General features: G+C 48.7%; 1 protein-coding gene across 1 annotated transcript; it reads left to right on the forward strand.

The window, feature by feature from the left end:
* Positions 1 to 1,479: 1,479 nt before the first annotated feature.
* Positions 1,480 to 23,085, forward strand: Srrm2 (serine/arginine repetitive matrix 2). The gene is made up of 15 exons (XM_076577515.1): positions 1,480 to 1,738; positions 5,171 to 5,442; positions 6,296 to 6,403; positions 6,605 to 6,769; positions 8,432 to 8,509; positions 8,870 to 8,932; positions 9,194 to 9,226; positions 9,482 to 9,532; positions 10,504 to 10,596; positions 11,208 to 11,400; positions 13,511 to 20,088; positions 20,808 to 21,095; positions 22,186 to 22,299; positions 22,408 to 22,515; positions 22,598 to 23,085. The coding sequence occupies exons 2-15, from the start codon at positions 5,201 to 5,203 to the stop codon at positions 22,605 to 22,607; spliced, it is 8,124 nt and encodes a 2,707-aa protein (XP_076433630.1). The 5' UTR covers positions 1,480 to 1,738; positions 5,171 to 5,200; the 3' UTR covers positions 22,608 to 23,085.
* Positions 23,086 to 23,644: the final 559 nt, after the last annotated feature.

Consider the following 23,644-nt stretch of genomic DNA (forward strand, 5'->3'; position numbering starts at 1 on the left):
CGAGGCCAGCCTGGTCTACAGAGTGAGTTCCAGGACAGCCAGGGCTGTTACACAGAGAAACCCTGTCTCGAATCTCACAATTTTGGAATTCTAGTATCTGAGTAAATAAAGTATTTGATGGTAAATTAAAAAGAAACAACAATATCAAATCTAATTTCTGGTACTCAAGACTGCAGACAGAGGCAATCAGACATTAGTTTGAAGGCTACAAGGGCAGCTTCCTACAACTCTGCTTCGTGGGAGACCATCTTTTAATCAGCCCTAGAAAAAAGGACTTCTAAAATTTAATGAGGGTGGGCTGGAGAGAAGGCTCAGTAAGATCTTACTGTTGTTCCTGCGGAGGAACTAAGTTCGGTTCCAGCACCCACCACCTCAGCGGGCTCACAAGTCCTCAATACCTCTGACCTCCTCAGAACTGCACTCATGCGTGCATACCGTGAACAGACAAACATGTATACACCTAATTTTTAACACATAAATGAAATAGGAAATAGGCTGGGTGTGTAGCTCAGTGGTAGAGCCCTTGCTGGCACATATGAAGACCCTGGGCTCGATTCCCGGCACCGCACTATGCACAGGAAATGGTCCAGTGGAGTTAAAATTTTTAAATAGTTCCTTCTGACACATCCCTTCACACATGGCACAGATTCTACAAGCGAAACCGCTGATCTAGTCTCTACTCTTCTTTTTTTGAGACAGGGTTTCTCTGCCTAGCCTGGCTGTCCCGGAGCTCGTTCTGCAGACCAGGCTGGGCTCGAACTCAGAGATCCGTCTGCCTCTGCCTCCCGACAGCTGGGATTAAAGGTGCGCGCCACCACCGCCAAGCAAGAGAAACTATTTCTTGTTGGCCTTCCCGCCCCATTTCATCTCCGTCTAAGGTGAAGACTATGGACACCACAGGAGGCTAGCTTGGCTTTTGCTTCAGAATCTGGGCCAGAGCCGGGCTCAAGGGGTTCCAAGGGAGCCAGGAGGCTTGACTCTGAAGCATCTCTTCCTGAGAGCGGAAGACCAGGCGCTGTGTGGCCTCACACTTGCTAAGGAAACCCGCGGTCACAGGGAAGAGGTAGAGTTGCTGAGCCATTGCCGCACAGCACAGGTAGACAAAATGGCGGCGCTGCCCGGAGAAGGCGCTCTGCGAGTCTCTCTCTACAGCTGAACTACAACTCCCAGAACTCTCTGCGCGGAAGGCGTGCGTCCGAGCGCGTCTCCGGCGCTGCGGGTTGCGGCCCCTCCCCCCTACAGAGGATTTCCAGAAGACGTTGCCCCTTCGGTGTGGTGCCCCGCCTTTCCCCGCTTCTCCCCGCAGTGCCCGACGGGACTCGGGGTTTTTCGACTTCGCAGTCGAACGTCTCTAGCGCCTAAAAAAAAAAATTAAAATAAAAAAAAAACAACCCCCCAAAAACTAGACTTCTCCGTGTGGCTTCAACGCCTGCGCACAAGGCACTACGGCTCCCAGAGGGCCCCGCGGCTCTCGTGATTGCGTGCTGACGCACTCGGTCGTGCTGACGTGCAGCGCGGTCCAGGCGGGGTGCGAGTGGCGCAGTCGAAGCCCGCTGCGGCCCCTGAGGAAGCGGGCGAGGAGGCGGCGGCGGCGGCGGCGGCTGCGGAGGCAGGCGGACCGGCGAGGCGGCGGCGGCGGCGGCGGCGGCTTCAGGCCCCGGGGGATTCGCAGACTCGAGCGGCGGCTGCGGCAGGACCTCTCCCCGTCGGAGGCGGCGGCCGGCGGCGGCGGCGGCGGGTGAGAGAAAGGGAGCGCGCTCGCCGGGTGGGGGAGGGGCGGCGGCCTCGGGCCGAGGCCAGAGCGAGCGGAGAACGGCCCAGGCCGCCCCGCGCTCGCGTGCCCGGCGCGGACGCCCCCGCCGGCGCGGGCGCCTCGTCTCCCCTTCCCCCCTTCCCCCTCCCCGCGGCTCCCGCCGCGCGCGCGGCCTCCAACTCCCCCGCCCCTCCCCCACCTGGCAACGGCGCGCGCCGCCGCCCGCTCCCCGGCCCGCGCGCCCCCGAGGCGCCCGCCGCGCGCCCGGCTCTCTCCGGTTGTCGCCCTTGCTAGACCCCGGGTCTGCGGAGCCCCTCCTTCCGCGGCCGCCCCTTTTCCGTCTCTTGAGTGGCGGGCCGGGGGTGGCAGCCGGGGGGCTCGTTCCCCGCCCGGGCTCCGGGCCGGCCGATCTCGGCCCGGTCGACCCCGGCGTGGGTCCCCCTGCCCCTGCCCCTGCCGGGGCCGGAGAAACGGCCGGCCGGAGCCTCGGACCGCGGGCGGGCGGGCGCCGCGCGGCCCCCTCCCCCACTCTCAAGGCCGAAAATAGGCCCGGCGGCGCGATGCGTGCCGGAAGGCCTTGAACTCCGACAGGCCGTCGTTAGGACCGGTGCTGAGCTCAGGCGTGTGCGCGAGGGGGCGGGGGCGGGGATCCCCAAAGGGTAAAAGTAAAAACAAAAAGGAAGACCGTGTGCTGCTTCCTCCTACCCTGCCAGTCGTTTTTTTAAATCTTTTTTACCTTCTGGTTTTATGAGACGGGGTCTCTGCATCGCCCTGGAACTCACTATGTAGATGATAGGAGGCAGAGAGATCTGCTTGCCCTTGTCCGCCGAGCGCTGGCGTGCGCCACCATGTCCCTCTCCTACCCTGCTTTTTGAACATGTCTCCTCAAATGTTAAAGCTAGGGAGGCTTTTGGAGCTTTTCGATGGGAAGAACATTCTGGACTTAAACAGACTGGCTTGTGTCAGCCATTACTTGGCATGAAATTCTTTTTTTTTTTTTTTTCTTCTTTTTTTTTAAAAATGTGCATTGGTGTATGTCTGTGTGAGGTTGTCAGATCTTGGAGTTAACAGTTGTGAGCTGCCACGTGGGTGCTGGGAATTGAACTCAGGTCCTCCAGAAGAACAACCAGTTCACAACCACCGAGCCATCTCTCCAAGCTCCCTTGCAGTGCTTTTAAGATGTCTCAGAATTAAAAATTCAGAGGAGGCTCTTGTTTTTTCTTCCTCTGGGTGGGCTTAGGTTAGGTCTCTTCCTGGGTTGATAATGGAGCTGTGTGTGTTACACCGTGCCTTCACAGTAGTGTTTCAGTATTGAGTTCTGTATTTCACTCTGTCCTTTTCCTGGACCCCACCCATTGCAGTTCTCTTGGCTGCAGTTTCTTTTCTTGAACATCTTAGTTTCTGCCTCTTTTGTAGTTGGGCATTCTGATAATTATTTTCTCTTGGCAACTTGCTTTTTCTTTCTGCTGTTAACCTCGGGAAGTTTGCCTACTTTGTGCTCCCGTTTTAAGTGCTGTCTGGTTTTGGTAGTTGGTAGTTGTGGTTTTCCTTTTAGTGTCTTGAGCACTGCTTTGATACTGGGTGTAACATATTCTCCCCTCCCTCCTTTATTTTTTAGCTCTTCCCTGAAAGTTCTCCAAAATCATGATTTTTTTTAAAATACCATTTGCTTAGCTTTCATCATGTAGGGAGTGGGCAGATTTTTTTTGTGAAATGGTGGAAGTGTGGGTGAATGGTTAGATTGGAAGATTGTTAGAAGCCTTTTGCAAAGGACACAAATAAGGTGAGGAAGCGATACAGGCCCTAGATTTAGAGGAAGGAAGGAAGGATTGGTAATTTTACACTTTTAAGAATGATTGTTGGAAGGTACTACAGATTTCCTGACTCTAAAAAGGTTTTTCCATTTCTTCCTGAATTTACACTTGCCTTTCATAGATTTAGCCATATCTGTCATTCTTGCTTTTAGTTTTCTAAAAACTGTTTCAGTTGAGTAGGGTAAGCTTAGGCTAGGTTTGAGTGGGATGGGGCAAAAGTATATTTTGGTGTTTGGTCTACATTCAACATTTGCCTATATTTTGTTTTCTCATACTTTGTTGTTTAGGAATTGATACATTAGTTCTGAAATTTCTTGAATGTAATTTCTTAAACAGCTTCATCTCTCCCGTCTGCTTTTACTAACCTCCACTTTTCCCTGTTCTTGTGTGCTTTTATATGCTAGTTTTCTTTCATATGCTTTGAGACTCCATCTTGGAGAAAATGTGTTGGAGTTGGAGAAAAAAAAATAAGGCATATATCGTGAGAAGGGCCTAGAGAATGAGTAATACAGTCCAAAAAACTTGAGCTTGGGGGTTCTTAATCATGTTGAGGTTGAAACAAGATGAAAAGGTAGAACCGGACAGGAAAACATAGGGTTAAATTGAAGAGTAAAGCAGGACTAGGAGAATAAAAAAATGAAGTGCCAGACCAGAGATTGATAGGGAAAGTCAACAGTTTTACATTAAGATATGGAGTTTGAAGGTTTCTAGATACTTGTAGAGGAAATATGGGGACAGTTAGAACAGAGAAAGATGGTTTATGTTTAGAATATCAAGTTAAAAACAGGCAATATTTAATAAGAGCTAGCCAGACTTGGAGGAACTGCAAGGGATGTGGTAAACCTTACTGGGAAGGAAACAAAATAATAAAATCACTGTAGTTGGTAGGAGCTATGAATATTTGGAATCAGAGATGGCTCACCTGCCCCATGTTAAGTATAAGCTTATGTACCCATGGTTCCTCTGTGTTTCTGATATTCTTGCTTGCCTATGGTTTGAGTGTGAGACTGCATAGGACATTTGGTTCATGTTAACTAGCCAGTTCACCTATTTAGATACCTAGGACTGTTTATTCCATTTCTTGTTTGTTTAAGTTAGCCTAAATATTCTCTCGGAGGAGTCTTTGAAAATGGACTAAAGGCTTTAAGGTGTTCTGATCTGTGGTGTTGATTGTGCCATTTGGAGGACTTAGTTACCAGTAGTTACATTCAGTGTTTGGTGAAGATACCATTTGTATGTATTGTGGCCAAAGAAGAATAAAGGGATAGTGTGGAGAGATTTGAGACAAACTGGATTCTTGTTTGCTTATCGTGTAGAAAGGAAAATATAAGTACAAAGAATGGCTTAGAATTTGGTGAAAGTACATTGTGAGAAAAGGTTTAAAAGTAGATGGTGATTTAGTGGAAAGGATGAAGTGTGGGGAGGATAAAGGGAGGGTTTTGTTTGCAGACTAGTGAAATGAGGAAGCATCATTTTGCTAATGGAGGCTCAGTGTGAGACTAAGCATTGAACTAAAGGCTAAGAGAGCCAGGGATGTGGGAGACGTGGTAAGTAGTTAGACTGGGGCCAGGAGCCTGACTGGTGTCTCCCCGCTCCCCTTCAGGAGCGGTGGTGCCCCCCTGGGCACAGGGCCATGTACAACGGGATCGGGCTGCCGACGCCCCGGGGCAGCGGCACCAACGGCTACGTCCAGCGCAACCTGTCCCTGGTGCGGGGCCGCCGTGGTGAGCGGCCTGACTACAAGGGAGAGGAGGAACTGCGGCGCCTGGAGGCTGCCCTGGTGAAGCGTCCTAATCCTGACATCCTGGACCACGAGCGCAAGCGGCGCGTGGAGCTGCGATGCCTCGAGCTGGAGGAGATGATGGAAGAGCAGGGGTGAGGGAATGGGTGGGGAGAAGCAAAGCACTGAGTGAGTGCTTAGTTGGGTGTTAGGTGGGATGTGTGGAAAGAAACTAGAGCAGGTTGAAAGCGTCCTAAAAAGGAGTTGTAAGGAAGAAAGAAAATGAGCTTGAAGAATTGGTCAGTGCATGGTGGGATGTCAAGGAAACTGTTTGGAGCATTAATAGCAGCCTAAGGGGGTCTGAATTATTTAGCTGAATTTATGAAGGAGAAGGGGGCCATCAAGGAACAAAAATGTGCTGTATAGGAAAGTAGCATTAGGCAGAAGAGCTAGGTAACCTGACAGGTGTTGTTATTGGAAGGAAGAGAAAGGTAGGTGGATGTAAGGATTGCGGCCATGGAAGGTGGTAAAGGCAGAAGATCGGAATTGAAAGAGTATTTGAATAGAGGATATTATGAGCTTGGCAGAGAAGTGAAATTTTGGAAAAGGAGCACATTCAGGTAGAAACCCGTTTAGAGCAGTGGTTTTCAAACTTGAGCAATGGTATCCTTTTATACATTATGTTTTCTTTGAAGTCCCAGAAAATAAAAGATCTATTTGTGTTGAAGTTGGGAAAGGAGCACTGGGAACTCTGCCAGCAAGCAAACTGTCCTCTCTTGGCCCCTGAATTGTAGCATGTTTAAAATCCACTGTTCTAGAGAGCATAGTGTAGAGAAGGAAGGAGGAGGGTATGGGGAAAGATAAGGAAAACTTAAAAGAACTTTTTGAGTGACAAGTACTGTGTGCATGGAGAAGGAAAAAGGACCCTGTTGGAGAAGGAAGCAATTATAAATTTGGACTTGGGAAAACCCTTGTCAAGCTCTAATGTAGAAGGGATTTATCCTTCAGGTACGAAGAACAGCAGATTCAGGAGAAAGTGGCGACCTTTCGACTCATGTTGCTGGAGAAGGATGTGAACCCTGGGGGCAAGGAAGAAACCCCAGGGCAGAGGCCAATGTGAGTGGTGTTCTCGTGTTCTTTGGAGTCTATGCTATTATACCTACTGCTGTCTTTTCTTTTTACCTGGGACTTTGTTTTGCCTTCATTCACTTTCCTTAGTCCATAGCTGTTTTGACTCATCCTTATAATTAAGTTTTTGAATCAGGGCTCTCACGTTTGTTACCTGTATCCTTCAGATTTTGGCCTTTTTCCCCCCAGGGTAACTGAGACCCATCAGTTGGCAGAACTGAATGAGAAGAAGAATGAGCGACTCCGTGCTGCCTTTGGCATCAGTGATTCCTATGTGGATGGCAGTTCTTTTGATCCTCAGAGACGAGCTCGAGAAGCTAAACAAGCAGCTCCTGAGCCTCCCAAACCATACAGGTAATCAGGAGAGAAGCTAGATCTGCTTCCTTGTTAAACGTACTTCATTGTTATTACTAGTGTTTCTAAGCTTTTTTTTTTTTTTTTTTTTTTTGCTTTACTTTGCTTTGTTTTTCTGAGATAGGTTCTTACTATGTAGCTCTTGGCTGTCCTGGAACTCACTCTGTAGATCAGGCTGGCTGTCTTTCTCTGCCTCCCAAGTGTTGAGATTAAACGCATGTGCTACCCCCCCCCCCAAGATTTATTTATTTATTATGTATACAGTGCTCTGCCTGCACCCCCAGAAGAGGGCTCCAGATCTTATTATGGATTGTTGTGAGCCATCGTGTGGTTCCTGGGAATTGAACTAGGGACCTCTGGAAGAACAGCCAGTGCTCTTAACCTCTGAGCCATCTCTCACAGCCCCCTTTCCAAGTTTTTATATTTTGCTGTCTTTGGGTCAAATTTTTATTTTTGTGTATATGGTGGTTTTGCTTATATTTATGTTTTTGTACCATGTGCCTGGTGCCCCTGGAGGCCAGAAGAGGGCATTAGATCTCCAGGTGCTAAGAGTTACAGGTGGTTGAGAGTCTTCTTGGTGCTTGGAGTGGAACCCCAGGTCCACTGGAAGAGCAGCCAGTGTTCTTAACTGCTGACTCATCTCTCCAGCCGCTATTTTTATTTATTTATTTTGGTTTATCCAGACTGGGTTTCTCAGTGTAGTTTTGGTGCCTGTCCTGGATCTCGCTCTGTAGCCCAGGCTGGCCTTGAACTCACAGAGATCCACCTGGCTCTACCTCCTGAGTGCTGGGATTAAAGGCATGTACCACTACCGCCTGGCTATTTTTATTTTTTCTAAATAATTAAGCTATGTGTGGTGGTGCACACATTTTATCCCAGCACTCAAGGCAGATGCAGGCAGTTCGAGGCCAGCCAGAGCTACATAGTTAGACCCTTTCTCAAACAATTTTAATGAAACCAGATGTGACAGACACCTTTAATCTCAACACTTGGGAGGTAGAGGCAGGAGGATCTCTTGAGTTGAAGCTAATTTCCTCTACATAGGTAGGTCTAGGACAGCCAGGGGAGGGCTATATAGTGAGACTTGCCTCAAAATTCTCTCTCTCTCTCTCTCTCTCTCTCTCTCTCTCTCTCGCTCTCTCGCTCTCTCGCTCTCTCGCTCTCTCGCTCTCTCTCTCGCTCTCTCTCTCTCTCTCTCCCTCCCTCTCTCCCTCTCTCCCTCTCTCCCTCTCTCCCTCTCTCCCTCTCCCTCCCTCTCTCTCCTCTCTCTCACTCACTCACTCACTCACTCACAAAACCTTGGACTTACTAGATACGCAACCACTTTTAAATTACAGCTTTTTGTTTTGATTGTTTTTCAAGACAAGGTTTCTCTGTGTAGCCTTGGCTGTCCTGGAACTCACTCTGTAGACCCATCTGGCCTCAAACTCAAGAGATCTGCCTACTCCTGCCTTCCCAGTGCTAAGATTAAAGATGTACGCTACCACCACCCAGCAAATTTATATCTTTTAGTTCAGAAGTTTACACACACACACAAATTGGCATGTAGCAGTTGTCCTAAGGTGAAACAGTTATCAGTGAACTGTTGCAAGTATATTCATTAGGGTGAAATGTTTTAAGGAAACTTGTCCTGCCACCTAGAATCTCTTTGTCTTTTCCCAGCCTTGTCCGAGAGACAAGCAGTTCTCGATCACCAACCCCAAAGCAAAAGAAGAAGAAAAAGAAGAAAGATAGAGGACGGTAAGTCAGTTGAAAAGTTACTCTAGTATCTAGAGGGACCTTATCAGTTGTTGGACTTCTAGAGAGAAGTTGACTTTGCTTTCAGGTAGTGGAGCATCCAAATTGCAAAGACAGTTGAAGGGGACAGAATTGCTTTTTCAAATTTCAGCTGAGAAATGTGTGCTTAGTGGGAAATAGTTGAATCTGTTGCCCAGCCGAAAAAGCTAGCCAGCATCATTTTAGATTTCCGTTTTTTACGTTTATCAATTGACTATAGAAGTAAATAAGGTGTGATGCATTGGTGCTGCAGTTTTGAGAATTATAGGTTAGAAGTCCCAAAAGAAAGCTAAATAAAATGACTTGCTTCTGAACCCATTTTAGCAGGTCAGAGAGCAGTTCTCCTCGGAGAGAGAGGAAGAAGAGCTCAAAGAAGAAGAAACACAGGTATGAGATGGAAAGTTCTTTTTGTAGTGTTTTTTAAAGACTACATATATAGCCATGGCTGTCCTGGAACTCACTCTGTAGACCAGGTTGGCCTCTATCTAGCTCAGAGATCTGCCTACCTCTGCTGAGTTAATTAAAGGCATGCACCATCACCCCCTGGTTAAGATGGAAGTTCTTGGTAGTGATTGGAGGCAGCTCTTGAAAAGTAGTTGTGATTTAATGATTTTTCTCTTCTGTTTTTTTTTTTCCTTCCACCAACAGGTCAGAATCTGAGTCCAAGAAACGGAAACACAGGTAAGAAAGAACTTATTGGTTCTTGGGGGAGACATAATGGCACATGGGAGTGGTAAGCTACTGCTTGATGGCTTTGTTTACTCTATATTTAGCCTGTAGGAGGTGTTGTCCCCCATCTTTTGTTTTTAGTAGAGCTCAATCCTTTACCTACCTGTTACCAATAAAATTTGGCCAGTTATATTTCCATTTCATTTCACTTCAGATTTAATTAATATTTTAAAAATTCTTTTTAGACAACATTTCCTTATTTTCCAGGTCTCCTACTCCAAAGAGCAAACGTAAATCAAAGGACAAGAAGAGGAAGCGGTAAGTGTATTAGAAGAAACACATAAATGCTCCCTTATGGGGAAGAATTGAAATCACTGGTAGTTAAGGATTGAGAGATGTGTATGTAAGGGGGAAACCCAAAGCCTAAAACTGAATGAGTGCTATGTATGGCTCAACAAATAAAAGGCCCTTTCCATCAAACCTAAAGAGATCAGAGTTTTATCTCTGGGACCGACATAATGGGAGGAGAGAATGAACTCCTGTAAATTGTTTTCTGACTTCCTTCTGCATACATGTACACTCAAACTGAATGTGATGTGGTGTGTGTGGTTTTTTTTAAATTTTTTAAAATATATTCTTTTTTTAAATTTTTTTTTTTTTTTTTTTTTTTTTTGGTTTTTCGAGACAGGGTAAAATTTTTTAATATATTTTTCCCCAAAGATTTATTTATTATGTATATAGTGTTCTACCTGCATGTATCTCTGAATGCCAGAAGAGGGCACCATATCGTATTACAGATGGGTGTAAGCCACCATGTGGTTGCTGGGAATTGAACTCAGAACCTCTGGAAGAGTAGCCAGTGCTCTTAACCTCTGAGCCACCTCTCCAGCCATTGTTTTTTAAAATTTTTTGTATGTTTTTGAGACAGGGTCTTTCTGTGGCCCTGACTGTCTTGGTACTCACTCTGTAGATCAGGTTGGCCTCAACTGGAAGAGATTGGCCTGCCTCTGCCTCCCAAGTCCTGAGAAAGAGACAAGTTTGCCGGGTGGTGGTGGTGCACTCTTTTAATCCCAGCACTCGGGAGGCAGAGCCAGGCGGATCTCTGTGAGTTTGAGGCCAGCCTGGGCTACCAAGTGAGCTCCAGGAAAGGCAAAGCTATGCAGAGAAACCCTGTCTCAAAAAACAAAAACAAAAACAAAAAAGAGAGAGAGAGAGAGAGAGAGAGACAAGTTTGGAGAATTCAGAATAGGTATAACAGTCTCCTGAGCTTTGTGGTGGTCCTTCTTCAGGTCTCGAAGTACAACACCAGCACCTAAGAGCCGCCGAGCCCATCGGTCAACTTCTGCTGACTCTGCTTCTTCCTCTGATACTTCTCGTAGTCGGTAAGGGGTAGTCCAGGAGGAATGGAGGGAGAGGGAATGATGGGTTAATCAATTTAATATTTATTGAGCGCCCACGGTGTGCTAGGCGCTGCACAGACCATTCCGAAGACACGGTCCCTGCCCTCTAGAAGCTGACAGGCTAAAGCAACAGGATGGACAGACATATATACATTTCCCCTTGTCTTTTTTTATTTTATTTTTTGTTTGTTATGATGTATATGGACTACCAGAATAGGGCGGGGGTGGTTTGCTGGTTTGGTGGTGTCTTGGGGAGGAAGGAGTCCTTACCCTGGCTTCCTTAATCGGGGAAGGCTTCCGGAAGGTGGGCTCAGAGGTGAGTTGTGAATGAAGTGGGTAGGGAAGGGCCTGGGTGGAAGGTTTGGGTATGTTGGAGGGTGGTGAATAAAAGGGTAGAGGGGTATTATTTGGGATTATATTGGGAAGAGATGGAACAAAAAAGAACTTAACACTTGTGTTTTTGAAAATGATTTGAGTCATGTGACCAAGACTTTTTTTTCATATAAAAAAATTGCAAGCTGGGGGTGGAGGGGGTTTTCTATTCTCCCTTGAGCTGATTTCCCTGCTCTCCCCTGCCCTCCATCAACTCACAGGTCTCGAAGTGCTGCTGCTAAAATTCATACAACAGCCTTGACTGGGCAAAGTCCTCCCCATGCTTCAGGGCATCAAGGGGAGGGAGATGCACCTTGTAGTGAACCAGGTGCCACCAACATACAGCAGCCTAGTAGCCCAGATGCTTCTACAAAGCAGTCTAGCAGTCCGTTTGAAGACAAAGATAAGAAGGAGGTACGTTCTGAGTTAGTTTATTGGGTTGCAGGGTTTTTACTCAGGAATCTGCCTTAAAGGGACAAGTATGACAAAGTAGTGTAATGTATCTTTTTTGTTGTTGTTTTGTTTTGAGACAGGGTTTCTCTGTGTAGTTTTGGTGCCTGTCCTGGATCTCTCCCTGTAGACCAGGCTGGCCTCGAACTCACAGAAATCCTCCTGCCTCTGCCTGCCAAGTGCTGGGATTAGAGACATGTGTCACTGCCGCCTGGCAAGGTATCTTAAGAGAAAATCTTGCCCTTTTGAGTTATGGTCAGGTTTAGCTGTAGAAGGCAGTGAGAGTTTGTGTGTGTGTGTGTGTGTGTGAGAGAGAGAGAGAGAGAGAGAGAGAGAGAGAGAGAGACAGACAGACAGACAGACAGACAGACAGACAGACAGACACAGAATGTAAATGGGTTGGGGGTTGGTTTCAAAGGAACAGACTGGAATAGTGTAATAGCAAGAATGAAGGTTTTGGACAGTATTCAAAGGAGATACAGAATAAGAAAGGAAGAGTTCTCCGAGTTAGAACTCAGAAAAGTGGGCAGGCTTAGCAGTGCTGCATGATGGACATTTTATAAGCAACTGCTGAGAAATTTGACTTTCTATTTCTACATTCCTCTTTCAGTTTACCAAGTCCTTTTACACACTCCAAGTATTTAACAGTTGTGACCCACTAAATTGTGAAGTCTTCACAATGAAACTTCAGTGGATATTAATAGGTTTTATATTAGTAATTTGTTTATATCCATACAGTAGAACAAAAGGTTTTTAAGAAATTAACTTTTCTATTTACAGTGTCTCTGTTTACTTTTTTTTATTGTGTGCTTGTCATGATTCACTAAATATTTTGACCCTTTGATTTGGTGCCACCGGTCTGAAAACATTAAGGAGTGGCCTTTTTGGTAGTTCTGTTTTATACCCTCTATTCTAGTCCCATGGCTGATTGCTTCTACTGGTTTCAGTAATTAGTATAACTTAATACCTCATATTTTTTGTCTCATTTAGAGCTAACTTTTTTTAAATTACAAGATGGTTCATCTTAGAAATTTCACCTATTTTCAAGTTAGAGTGTTTATGGTTGTGGCCTATTTCCTGTGAGACCTTGGTGAATTAATTTTTGTGTGTGTATGATGAGGGGAAGGCAAGTATGAGTTATGCATGTTTGGAAGTCAGAGGACAACTTGTGGAGTCTGTTGTCTATTTCTACTTATATATGGGTTCTGGGGATTGAGCTCTGGTAACCAGGTTTATGTGGCAAGTGCCATCTCACTTATTTATTAACTTATTTATTGGTCAATGATTTATTTATTTACTTATATATTTAGAGACAGGGTCTCTTTACGTAGCCCTGGCTATCCTGCACTCACTACGTATTCCAGGCTGACCTTGAACTACTCATTGCTCCACCTGCCTCTGCCTCCTGATTGTTGGGATTAAAGGCATGCACCACCATGCCAAGACAAATCATACTCTCAAAACTTTGCCCCTTTTTATGCTGTTATAATTGAATTTAGTTCATACTTGAGTAAAGTTATTGTTAGCCAAACTGCTTTCTCTTTCTATTGAATCATACCTTTTTTGTGGGGGGAGTGGTAGTGTTCATATGTATCCCACACACACTGCCAGATCTCTCCCCTTGTAAAGAAAAAAATTTCCTTATTCTCAGGATACTGATGGTATTTGTTGGTAATGGTAGTGCATTGTTTTCAATTTGTCTTTTCTCTGAATTATTACTTGAGGTCAGAGATTGTCTATATAGTCAGATTTTCCCCCTATTAGTGCTTTATTTTCTTAATTTAAAAAATGCATTTATTTTGTATATATGCGTGAGGTGGATGTACAGGTCAGAGGAGTGGGTTTTCTCTTTACACCACATGGGTCCCGTGGTTCGAAGCCCACAAGGCTATTTTGATGTCTCTCCACTAAGCATTACATAATGTCTTGTTAATTGAGTGTGACTTTTGAGTAGGGAAAGGGTCAATTGGTATAAAGGGTATATAGAGGAAAGTATTAGAAAGTTTTGGAATCTTATGGGTGATATTGAAGTTTTGGTGTTTATCACTATCCTTACTTTCTCTTTCACTCTTAGAAATCTGCAGTTCGACCTAGTCCCTCTCCGGAAAGGAGCAGCACAGGGCCAGAATTACCTGCCCCTACTCCGCTCCTTGTTGAGCAACATGACGACTCCCCACGACCCCTTGCAGCAATCCCGTCCAGTCAGGAGCCAGTTAACCCCTCATCTGAGGCTTCCCCAACCCGGGGCTGTTCACCAACTAAGTCTCCTGAGAAACCTCCCCATTCATCCTCCTCAGAGAGCTGCCCACCATCCCCCCAGCCTACCAAAGTTTCTCGGCATGCCAGCTCCTCTCCTGAAAGTCTTAAACCCACACCAGCTCCTGGGGGCCGCCGAGAGATTTCTTCTTCACCCACATCTAAGAATCGTTCACATGGCCGAGCAAAGCGGGATAAATCTCATTCTCATACTCCATCTCATAGAACAGGGAGATCCCGTAGTCCTGCCACTAAGAGGGGACGATCTCGATCTAGAACCCCCACCAAGAGAGGTCATTCTAGGTCCCGGTCCCCTCAGTGGCGTAGGTCACGGTCTGCACAGAGGTGGGGAAAATCTAGAAGTCCCCAGAGGCGTGGCCGGTCTAGATCTCCCCAGAGGCCAGGGTGGTCCAGGAGTAGAAATACCCAGAGAAGAGGCAGGTCTAGGTCAGCAAGGCGAGGTAGGTCACACTCTAGATCTCCAGCAACTAGGGGCAGATCCCGTTCTAGAACACCAGTTAGAAGGGGTAGATCTCGTTCTAGAACACCTGCCAGGCGTAGATCACGATCCAGAACACCTGCCAGGCGTAGGTCTCGGTCTAGAACACCAGCTCGCAGGGGCAGGTCTCGATCAAGAACGCCTGCTAGGCGCAGATCTAGGACCCGATCACCAGTTCGAAGGAGGTCTCGAAGTAGATCCCCAGCCAGGAGAAGTGGCAGGTCACGGTCTAGAACACCAGCCAGGAGAGGTGGCAGGTCACGGTCTAGAACACCAGCCAGGAGAGGGAGGTCACGGTCCAGAACACCAGCCAGGAGAGGTGGCAGGTCACGGTCTAGAACACCAGCCAGGAGAGGGAGGTCACGGTCCAGAACACCAGCACGACGAAGATCTCGTAGCAGAAGTTTAATTAGACGTGGAAGATCTCACTCTAGAACACCACAAAGAAGAGGACGATCTGGCTCATCATCAGAGAGGAAGAACAAATCTAGAACATCTCAGAGGAGGAGCAGATCCAACTCAAGCCCAGAAGTGAAAAAATCTCATATTTCCTCAAGACGGAGCAGGTCTCTTTCTTCACCAAGATCCAAAGCAAAGTTGAGGCGAAGCCTTTCAGGTTCTTCTCCGTGTCCTAAACAAAAGTCACAGACACCACCAAGGCGAAGCCGTTCTGGTTCTTCACCACCTAAACAGAAGTCAAAAACTCCACCAAGACACAGTCATTCAAGTCCATCTCCTCAGCCCAAAGTAAAATCTGGAACACCACCAAGATCAGGGTCTGTAACAAACACACAGGTTGATGAACACTCTGCAACCCCACAAAGACAGAGCCATTCTGAATCATCACCTGATGGTGAGGTGAAATCGAGGACCCCATCAAGACAAAGCTGCTCTGGGTCTTCTCCTCGAGTGAAATCTAGCACACCCCCAAGACAGAGCCCATCTAGGTCGTCATCTCCACAACCCAAAATAAAGACGGTAATATCACCAAGACGAAGCCGTTCTGGCTCCTCTTCTCCAAGTCCTACGTCTAGAACACCTCAGAGGCAAAGCAGATCAGTATCTCCCTGCTGCAATGTAGATTCTAGATTTTTGCCAAGACATAGCCGTTCTAGATCCTCCTCACCAGATACTAAAATGGAACCGGAAACACCGCTTAGACACAGTCACTCTGGGTCTACATCACCATACCCAAAAGGCATGCTTCAGACTCCTCCAGAGCAAAATCTCTCTGCATCAAAGTCACCCTGTCCCCAGGAGAAGTCTAAGGATTCACCAACAGAAAGCTCGGGAACTTTTTCTCTTTGTCCAGGTGTAACACTTAGTACATTACCAGGAGAGAGCGGTTTTGGCTCCTCATTTGTGCAGCAGAAAGGACAATCTCAAACTTGGCCCGATCCCAGGTCTAATACTTCAAGTCCAGAAGTGAGGCAGACTCACTTGGAATCTCCATCACTGCAGAGCAAATCTCAAACATCTCCAAAGGGTAGCCCGTCCAGATCTTCATCTCCAGTCACTGAGCTGACACTCAGATCACCAGTAAAACAAGATAAAAGTGAATTATCAACAGATCCAAAGGTGAAATTGGGAATGTCTCCTGAGCAGAGTAAGACTAAACCTGACTCTAACCTATATTCTTCAATAGAGTCTAAATCTCTTTTGGTACAGAGCAGATTGGAGCCTTCTGAATTAAAAGAGAAACTAGGTTTAATTCAAGAGGATGTTGTTGCATCATCTTTATCAAGAGACAAATTTAGTCCTATACAGGATAGGCCTGAGTCCTCTACAGTACTGAAAGATACACCTCGAGTACTATCAAAGGAAAGAATTGGAGCTGGGTCACCTCCAAGCACAAGAGACCAAAGTAGTTCATTACCTAATTCATGCCAAGATGAATTAATGGAAGTAGAAAAACCTGAGCAAACTTTTAGCCAGGTACTACCCAGTTCATCTCCAGAACATAAAGAAATGCCTGGAAGTAACATCGAATCATCTCCTGAAATAGAAAGGCCTGCTGTATTGTCTGCTCTCGACCAAAGCCAGGCACAGCTCTCTTCAAAAGCAGCAGAAATCCCTGCAGTGACTTCATGTTGGAGTGGGCCACAAATTTCTCCAGAACATAAAGAACTATCTCATTCTCCCCCTGGGGAGAATAGCTTTGAGTCATCTTTAGAGTTTAGAAACTCAGGTCCCATTTCAGAAGTAAATGCTGGATTTTCTCCAGAAGTTAAAGAAGAATTGAATGGGCCATTCCTTAATCAAACGGAGACAGATCCATCTCTGGACATGAAAGAACAGTCAACGAGGTCCTCCAGGCGCAGTAGTTCTGAGTTATCCCCAGAAGTAGTGGAAAAGGTAGGAATATTTTCAAATCAGAGTATGTCTTCTCCTGTACTTGAGACTGTACACAGAACACCTTCAAGAGAAAGGAGTAGTTCTGCATCTTCTCCTGAACTGAAAGATGGTTTACCCAGAACCCCATCTAGGAGAAGCCGGTCTGGGTCTTCTCCAGGACTTAGAGATGGGTCTGGGACTCCTTCTAGGCATAGCCTATCAGGGTCATCTCCTGGGATCAAAGATACACCTCAGACCCCATCCCGGGGACGAAGTGAATGTGACTCTTCTCCTGAACCAAAAGTGTTGCCTCAGACTCCCAGAGCACGAAGTCATTCTCCATCATCCCCGGAGCTCAACAACAAGAGTGTCACCCCTCAGAGAGAAAGAAGTGGGTCAGAATCATCAGTAGAACAGAAAACTCTGGCTAGAACCTCTCCTGGGCAAAGAAGTCGATCTGGGTCTTCCCAAGAGCTTGATGGGAAACCTAGCACATCCCCTCAGGAAAGAAGTGAATCGGACTCTTCTCCAGATTCTAAACCCAAGACTCGAACCCCTCTTAGACAGAGGAGTCGCTCTGGATCATCTCCAGAGGTTGACAGCAAATCTCGACCCTCACCCCGGCTCAGTAGGTCTGGCTCATCTCCTGAAATGAAAGATAAGCCAAGAGTGCTACAGAGAGCTCAGAGCGGTACTGATTCTTCTCCTGAACACAAAATACCTGCCCCTCGGGCGCTGCCAAGACGTAGTAGATCAGGTTCGTCAAGCAAAGACAGGGGCCCTTCGCCTGAAGGAAGCAGTAGTTCTGACTCTTCTCCAGAACACCCACCCAAATCCAGAACTGCTCGAAGAGACTCCAGGTCCTCAGTGGAGCCAAAGACAAAGTCTCGCACACCACCTCGACGTCGGAGTTCTCGTTCATCTCCTGAGCTAACCAGGAAGGCTAGAGTCTCTCGTAGAAGCCGCTCTGCCTCCTCCTCACCAGAAACTCGCTCCAGAACTCCACCAAGACGTCGAAGAAGTCCTTCAGTATCTTCACCAGAGCCAACTGAAAAGTCAAGGTCTTCACGGAGGCGGCGCTCAGCTTCATCACCCCGTACCAAGACAACTTCAAGGAGAGGCCGATCTCCTTCACCAAAACCTCGTGGACTCCAAAGATCCCGATCCCGCTCACGTAGAGAGAAAACCAGAACAACCCGACGACGAGATAGGTCTGGATCATCTCAGTCAACATCACGAAGAAGACAGAGGAGCCGGTCTAGGTCTCGGGTCACTCGAAGACGGAGGGGTGGCTCTGGTTACCATTCAAGATCGCCTACCAGACAGGAGAGTTCCCGAACCTCATCTCGACGCAGAAGAGGCCGGTCTCGTACACCCTTGACCAGTCGGAAGCGATCTCGATCACGAACATCACCGGCTCCGTGGAAGCGCTCTAGATCTCGAGCCTCGCCAGCTACTCATAGGCGATCAAGGTCCAGAACACCCCTTATCAGCCGACGTAGGTCCAGATCTCGGACCTCACCTGTGAGTAGGAGAAGGTCTAGGTCAGTGAATAGGCGCAGATCTCGATCAAGAGCATCCCCAGTGAGTCGAAGGCGATCTAGGTCCAGAACACCACCAGTAACTCGACGTCGTTCAAGGTCCAGGACACCAACAACACGCCGTCGCTCTCGTTCTAGGACTCCTCCAGTGACTCGAAGAAGGTCCAGATCTAGGACTCCACCAGTAACCAGGAGGCGATCTCGAAGCAGAACTTCACCAATTACTCGAAGAAGATCAAGATCCAGGACATCCCCAGTCACTCGGAGAAGATCTCGATCTCGTACATCTCCAGTTACCCGGAGGCGGTCCCGATCTCGAACCTCTCCAGTGACGCGCCGCCGCTCCAGGTCCCGAACTCCTCCAGCTATTCGGAGACGCTCTAGGTCCCGGACACCACTGTTGCCACGCAAGCGCTCTCGAAGTCGCTCACCACTTGCTATCCGTCGCCGTTCTAGGTCTCGTACTCCTAGAGCAACTCGAGGCAAGCGGTCCCTAACAAGATCTCCTCCAGCCATCCGTAGGCGGTCTGCATCTGGAAGTAGTTCTGATCGGTCACGTTCTGCCACTCCTCCAGCAACAAGGAATCATTCTGGATCTCGTACACCTCCTGTAGCACTCAGTAGCTCTAGAATGAGCTGCTTCAGTCGTCCTAGCATGTCACCAACTCCTCTTGACCGATGTAGATCACCTGGAATGCTTGAACCCCTTGGCAGCGCTAGAACACCCATGTCTGTCCTACAGCAAACTGGTGGCTCAATGATGGATGGTCCAGGTCCCCGAATTCCTGATCACCCAAGAGCATCTGTTCCAGAAAACCATGCTCAGTCTCGAATTGCACTTGCTCTGACAGCCATCAGTCTTGGCACTGCCCGGCCACCTCCATCTATGTCTGCTGCTGGCCTCGCAGCAAGAATGTCCCAAGTTCCAGCTCCTGTACCTCTAATGAGCCTCAGAACAGCCCCAGCTGCCAACCTTGCCAGCAGGATTCCAGCAGCATCGGCAGCAGCCATGAACCTTGCTAGTGCCAGGACATCTGCTATTCCAACATCAGTGAACCTTGCCGACTCAAGAACACCATCTGCAGCAGCAGCCATGAACTTAGCCAGCCCTAGAACAGCAGTGGCTCCTTCAGCTGTGAACCTTGCTGATCCTCGAGCCCCTGCAGCCACAGCTGTGAACCTAGCAGGAGCTAGAACACCAGCTGCGTTGGCAGCTTTGAGTCTCACAGGCTCTGGGACACCCCCAACTGCTGCAAATTATCCCTCCAGTTCCAGAACACCCCAAGCTCCTACTCCCGCAAACCTGGTGGGTCCTCGATCTGCACATGGCACAGCTCCTGTGAATATTGCTGGCTCTAGAACCCCTGCAGCTTTGGCTTCCGCAAATCTCTCCAGTGCCAGGATGGCTCCAGCATTGTCTGGTGCAAATCTCACCAGTCCCAGGGTGCCCCTTTCTGCTTATGAGCGTGTCAGTGGCAGAACCTCACCTTTATTGCTTGACCGAGCTAGGTCCAGAACACCACCATCTGCCCCAAGCCAGTCTAGAATGACCTCTGAGCGGGCTCCTTCTCCTGCTTCAAGAATGGTCCAGGCTCCTTCACAATCTCTTCTCCCTCCAGCACAGGATAGGCCGCGGTCCCCTGTGCCATCTGCTTTTTCAGACCAATCTCGTTCACTTGCCCAGACCACTCCTGTAGCAGGGTCTCAGTCCATTTCACCAGGGACTGTAGTAAAGTCCACATCCTCTGCTAGTGACCACAATGGCATGCTTTCTGGCCCTGCCCCTGGGGTGTCCCATGCTGAAAGTGGGGGACCGCCAGCCTCTACTGGGGCCCAGCAGCCTTCTGCATTGGCTGCTCTGCAACCAGCAAAGGAACGTCGGAGCTCTTCCTCTTCATCATCATCCTCTAGCTCATCATCATCATCTTCTTCATCCTCCTCCTCCTCCTCTTCCTCTGGCTCCAGTTCTAGCGACTCTGAAGGCTCCAGCCTTCCTGCTCAACCTGAGGTGGCCCTGAAAAGGTGAGGGAGTTAAGGGATCTAGGGGGAAGGTATTTACAATGGGTGTAGGGGAGTTGGGAGGGAGAAATCTCACAAGTACTTGGCTTTTTGAGAAAGTATGGGGGACCTTGGCCTTCAAGTTGGGAGTAGAAAGAACACTGGGTGGGGGCTTTGTGGGGAGGAATGGGACAGATAAAAGTCTCCAAAGGTTAATTCTCCAGAGGATAATGACAAGTTTTCCATCTCTACAGAGGACAGAACTAGAGGAAATGGACTTAATTTTACAGCAGGAGGGATGGCAGTTAGACCTCAAGAGGAACTCCCTGGGCTGGAAGGATCTTCAGAGGTCATCCCATCCCTCTCCCTGCCTCCAGGCAGGACGGCCCCTCCCCAGCCAACCTGCACTCACAGGGGCCTCCCCAAGCTGCGGCTCTCCAAGGAAGGAGACCACCCAGCTTCAGCTTCCACATCTGAGTCCAGGGGCCTTATTCCTTCTTCAGGGACATTCTTGAGGTTTAACCTTGATCCCTTGTGCTTCGGGCCCCAGCCTGTTGCTTGTGTTAGCAGAGGTTTGGTCAGCTCTGTGCCACTGCTCCAGAGAAGTGCTTCCTGGCCTGCTTTCATGTGTTCCCAGGGCCTTTCTCAGACACCCCTCCCCCACTGCCGTTCCTCCAGGCCAAGGAAGGTAGGGTTGGGGCTGGGGCATCTTGTCTCCTTGTGACACCTTTCTTTTCTCACAGGGTCCCCAGCCCTGCCCCGGCCCCAAAGGAGGCTGTTCGAGAAGGACGCCCTCAGGAGCCAACCCCAGCCAAACGGAAGAGGCGCTCTAGCAGCTCCAGTTCCAGCTCCTCCTCCTCCTCTTCTTCCTCTTCTTCTTCCTCTTCCTCTTCTTCCTCCTCCTCCTCTTCCTCTTCTTCCTCCTCCTCCTCCTCTTCATCTTCTTCCTCCTCCCCCTCCCCTGCTAAGCCTGGCCCTCAGGCCTTACCCAAACCTGCAAGCCCCAAGAAGCCACCCCCTGGCGAGAGGAGGTGAGTGCTTCCTTGCCTGTTGTGGAGAGGGGGTTGGGGGTGAGTTCTCCAGAAAAGGGACCCTGGGTGAGGTTCCTGCTGGGGTGCCTCGTGTGGACGTCTGTGTCTGGTTGTACGGAAGGAGTCCGACGCTCCTCCCATCCTCCCACAGTGTTGTGTTCTGGTCAAGGGCTGCACTATTCAACTGAGGGCCCAGGCCAGAACTGGGAAGTGTAGGATTCTTCCTCCCTCTCCCCTCCCCTGACAAGCAGCCTGGTCTCAGAGATCTAGCTCTAAGTCTCCCCATTGCTGCTGCAGGGCTCTGGTCTGGCCACCGTCATCTTCTCCCGACTCTGTCCACAGCCTCCTCCCTGTCTCCCTGCCTCCACGCCATTCTCTTCCACACGTAGCCAGAGGGATCTTTCTAAAACGCACATCTGGTTACTTCCCTTCACTCCACAAATCCTTCCGGGACGCCCTGTGGCCTGCAGGATAAAGTGCCACCTCTGCGGGAATGGCGTGTGAGGCTCTTCACCAGCTGCCCTTGCCCGCCCTGTGCTCCTCCTGCCCGCCCCCACACATGCCCTGTGCTCCGGCCATACCCAGCGCCTTGCAGTCTTAAGGAGAGCCCCATGCCTTTGGACATGCTGTTCCTTCTGCCTGGGATTTCCTTGTCTGCCTGGTGAACTCGTTCTGCAAGACTGCACTCAAAACAGCACCTCCGAGAAGACTGCCCTGCCATTTCCTTCCCCTGCCCAGGTCCCCATGTTTGCTCGGGATCCCCAGGCCCATGCACATCCATCCCTGCTGGCCTGTTTCCTATGTAGGGGGCATGTGTGCCTTCATTGTTGACCTCCACTACCAAACAAAACTCCAAGGGCAGGGACTCTTTTATCTTTGCATCCCCCGCTGCACCCTGTGCCCTGTCCGCTGGGGGCACTCGGTGGATGGTGTGCGGGCGGATGGGTGAGTGCGGACAAAGGTGGGTCTGAGGCTGGCCCTGTGTGGTGTGAGGTTTGGTGGTCAGGACCTGGGTGGGTGGTCCTGAATGCTTGCTTGGCTGGTGGGTTTGTGAGGATGTGGTGCTATAGAGGCCTACTCTGCTCCCTAGGTCACGCAGCCCTCGAAAGCCAATAGACTCCCTTCGGGATTCCCGATCCCTCAGTTACTCACCTGTGGAGCGTCACCAGCCCTCGCCCCAGCCTTCACCAAGGGATCAACAGAGGTAGGGCACATAGCCGGTGTATCAACTTAGCTCACATAGCCACCATTCATATGTAAGAAAAAAGTTTTGTTAGTACTGTTCTGGTGCCTAATTTCTATTATCTTGTAGCAGTGAGCGGGTTTCCTGGAGAGGCCAACGTGGGGACAGCCGTTCTCCTGGGCATAAGCGCAGGAAAGAGACACCCAGTCCCCGACCTAATCGCCACCGCTCCTCCAGGTGTGTCTTCTTAAAAGCCTGGTCCCTGTGAATGTTAGGGATATTTGTGGAGTAATGCACTGACCAGTCGTCTCTACTGCAGGTCTCCATAATCTGGATTCCACCGCACCTCATGCTCTGGAGACATGAGTATTCCTCATTTTCCCCAGAAGAATCATGGAAGGAGTCTTTGTCTGCCTTCCCTTGAACCTTGGCAGCATCTTGAGGGGAGGGTCCCCCCCCTTTTTTTTCCCTGTGAAATGTTGATCTCTGTGAGTTTTTCCTGGTTCATGTGTTTTTCGGGGTTGGAGTGGGAGGGAGAGTTTGGGGAGGGAGGGGCACAATTCAGGACATCTAGGCCTGGAGTTGTAATGATCCAGGGAGCTGTTCCCCCTCAAGTTCCTGGGGGGGGCGGGTGACTGATGTTTTGGGACTTGGTGAGGAAGTTGATTTGAAGGAGTTGCTGCACCCCCTTTCATGAGGTTGACACCCCTCCCCCCAACTTTCATGTTTCTTAAGGCATTTTGGTTTTTTAAAATCTGTACAGCAAAAGCAACTTTTCTGTCAAATAAAAAATGAGAAATGCAGTAATTGGGCCTATAGAGTTTACTTGTGGCTAAATTTGAGTTGAAATAGAAAAAAATATGTAGTGGTATTTGCTTGAGGAGAATGTTCAGCAGTGAAGAGCACCGATGTTCCAAAGGACCCGGGGTTAATTAACAGGCTGCCAAGTCACACCAGGATTAAGGGGGGGAAAGGGGGGCAGAAGCACATGACCCCTCTTTTTCCCCTCTTTTTAAGAAGTCACAGTGGGGCCCTATAGCCCAGGTCATGGGCGGAGCAAATAGCACTACACAAATAACCATCCCTTGCTCAATAGGCTGGCCTGGAACTAGGTTTTCACTTTTCACTGAAAATTCAGGCAGATCTGAGTTCAAGGTCAGCCTGGTCTACAGAGCAAGATCCAGGACAGGCACCAAAACTACACAGAGAAACCCTGTCTCAAAAAAAAAACAAAACACCCCAAACCCCTTAAAGTCATTACCCTTTGGCCTGTAGGACACTTGAGCCATGAGACTACAGCTTGTAAGCTTGTGATGAAAAGTGAGCAGGTAGAACATATAATGGAGGAAGATGGAACAGAGAAAGC

The sequence above is a fragment of the Peromyscus maniculatus genome, chromosome 8 (genome assembly GCF_049852395.1).
Source record: "Peromyscus maniculatus bairdii isolate BWxNUB_F1_BW_parent chromosome 8, HU_Pman_BW_mat_3.1, whole genome shotgun sequence".
NCBI lineage: Eukaryota > Metazoa > Chordata > Mammalia > Rodentia > Cricetidae > Peromyscus > Peromyscus maniculatus.

Bases quoted from the DNA above. Each gene is read 5' to 3' on its own strand.
- Srrm2 (XM_076577515.1), top strand. From the start codon at position 5,201: ATGTACAACGGGATCGGGCTGCCGACGCCCCGGGGCAGCGGCACCAAC. The intron at 6,770-8,431 runs GTAATCAGGAGA...GTCTTTTCCCAG, and splicing joins GAGCCTCCCAAACCATACAG to CCTTGTCCGAGAGACAAGCA. The intron at 9,533-10,503 runs GTAAGTGTATTA...GTCCTTCTTCAG, and splicing joins AAGGACAAGAAGAGGAAGCG to GTCTCGAAGTACAACACCAG.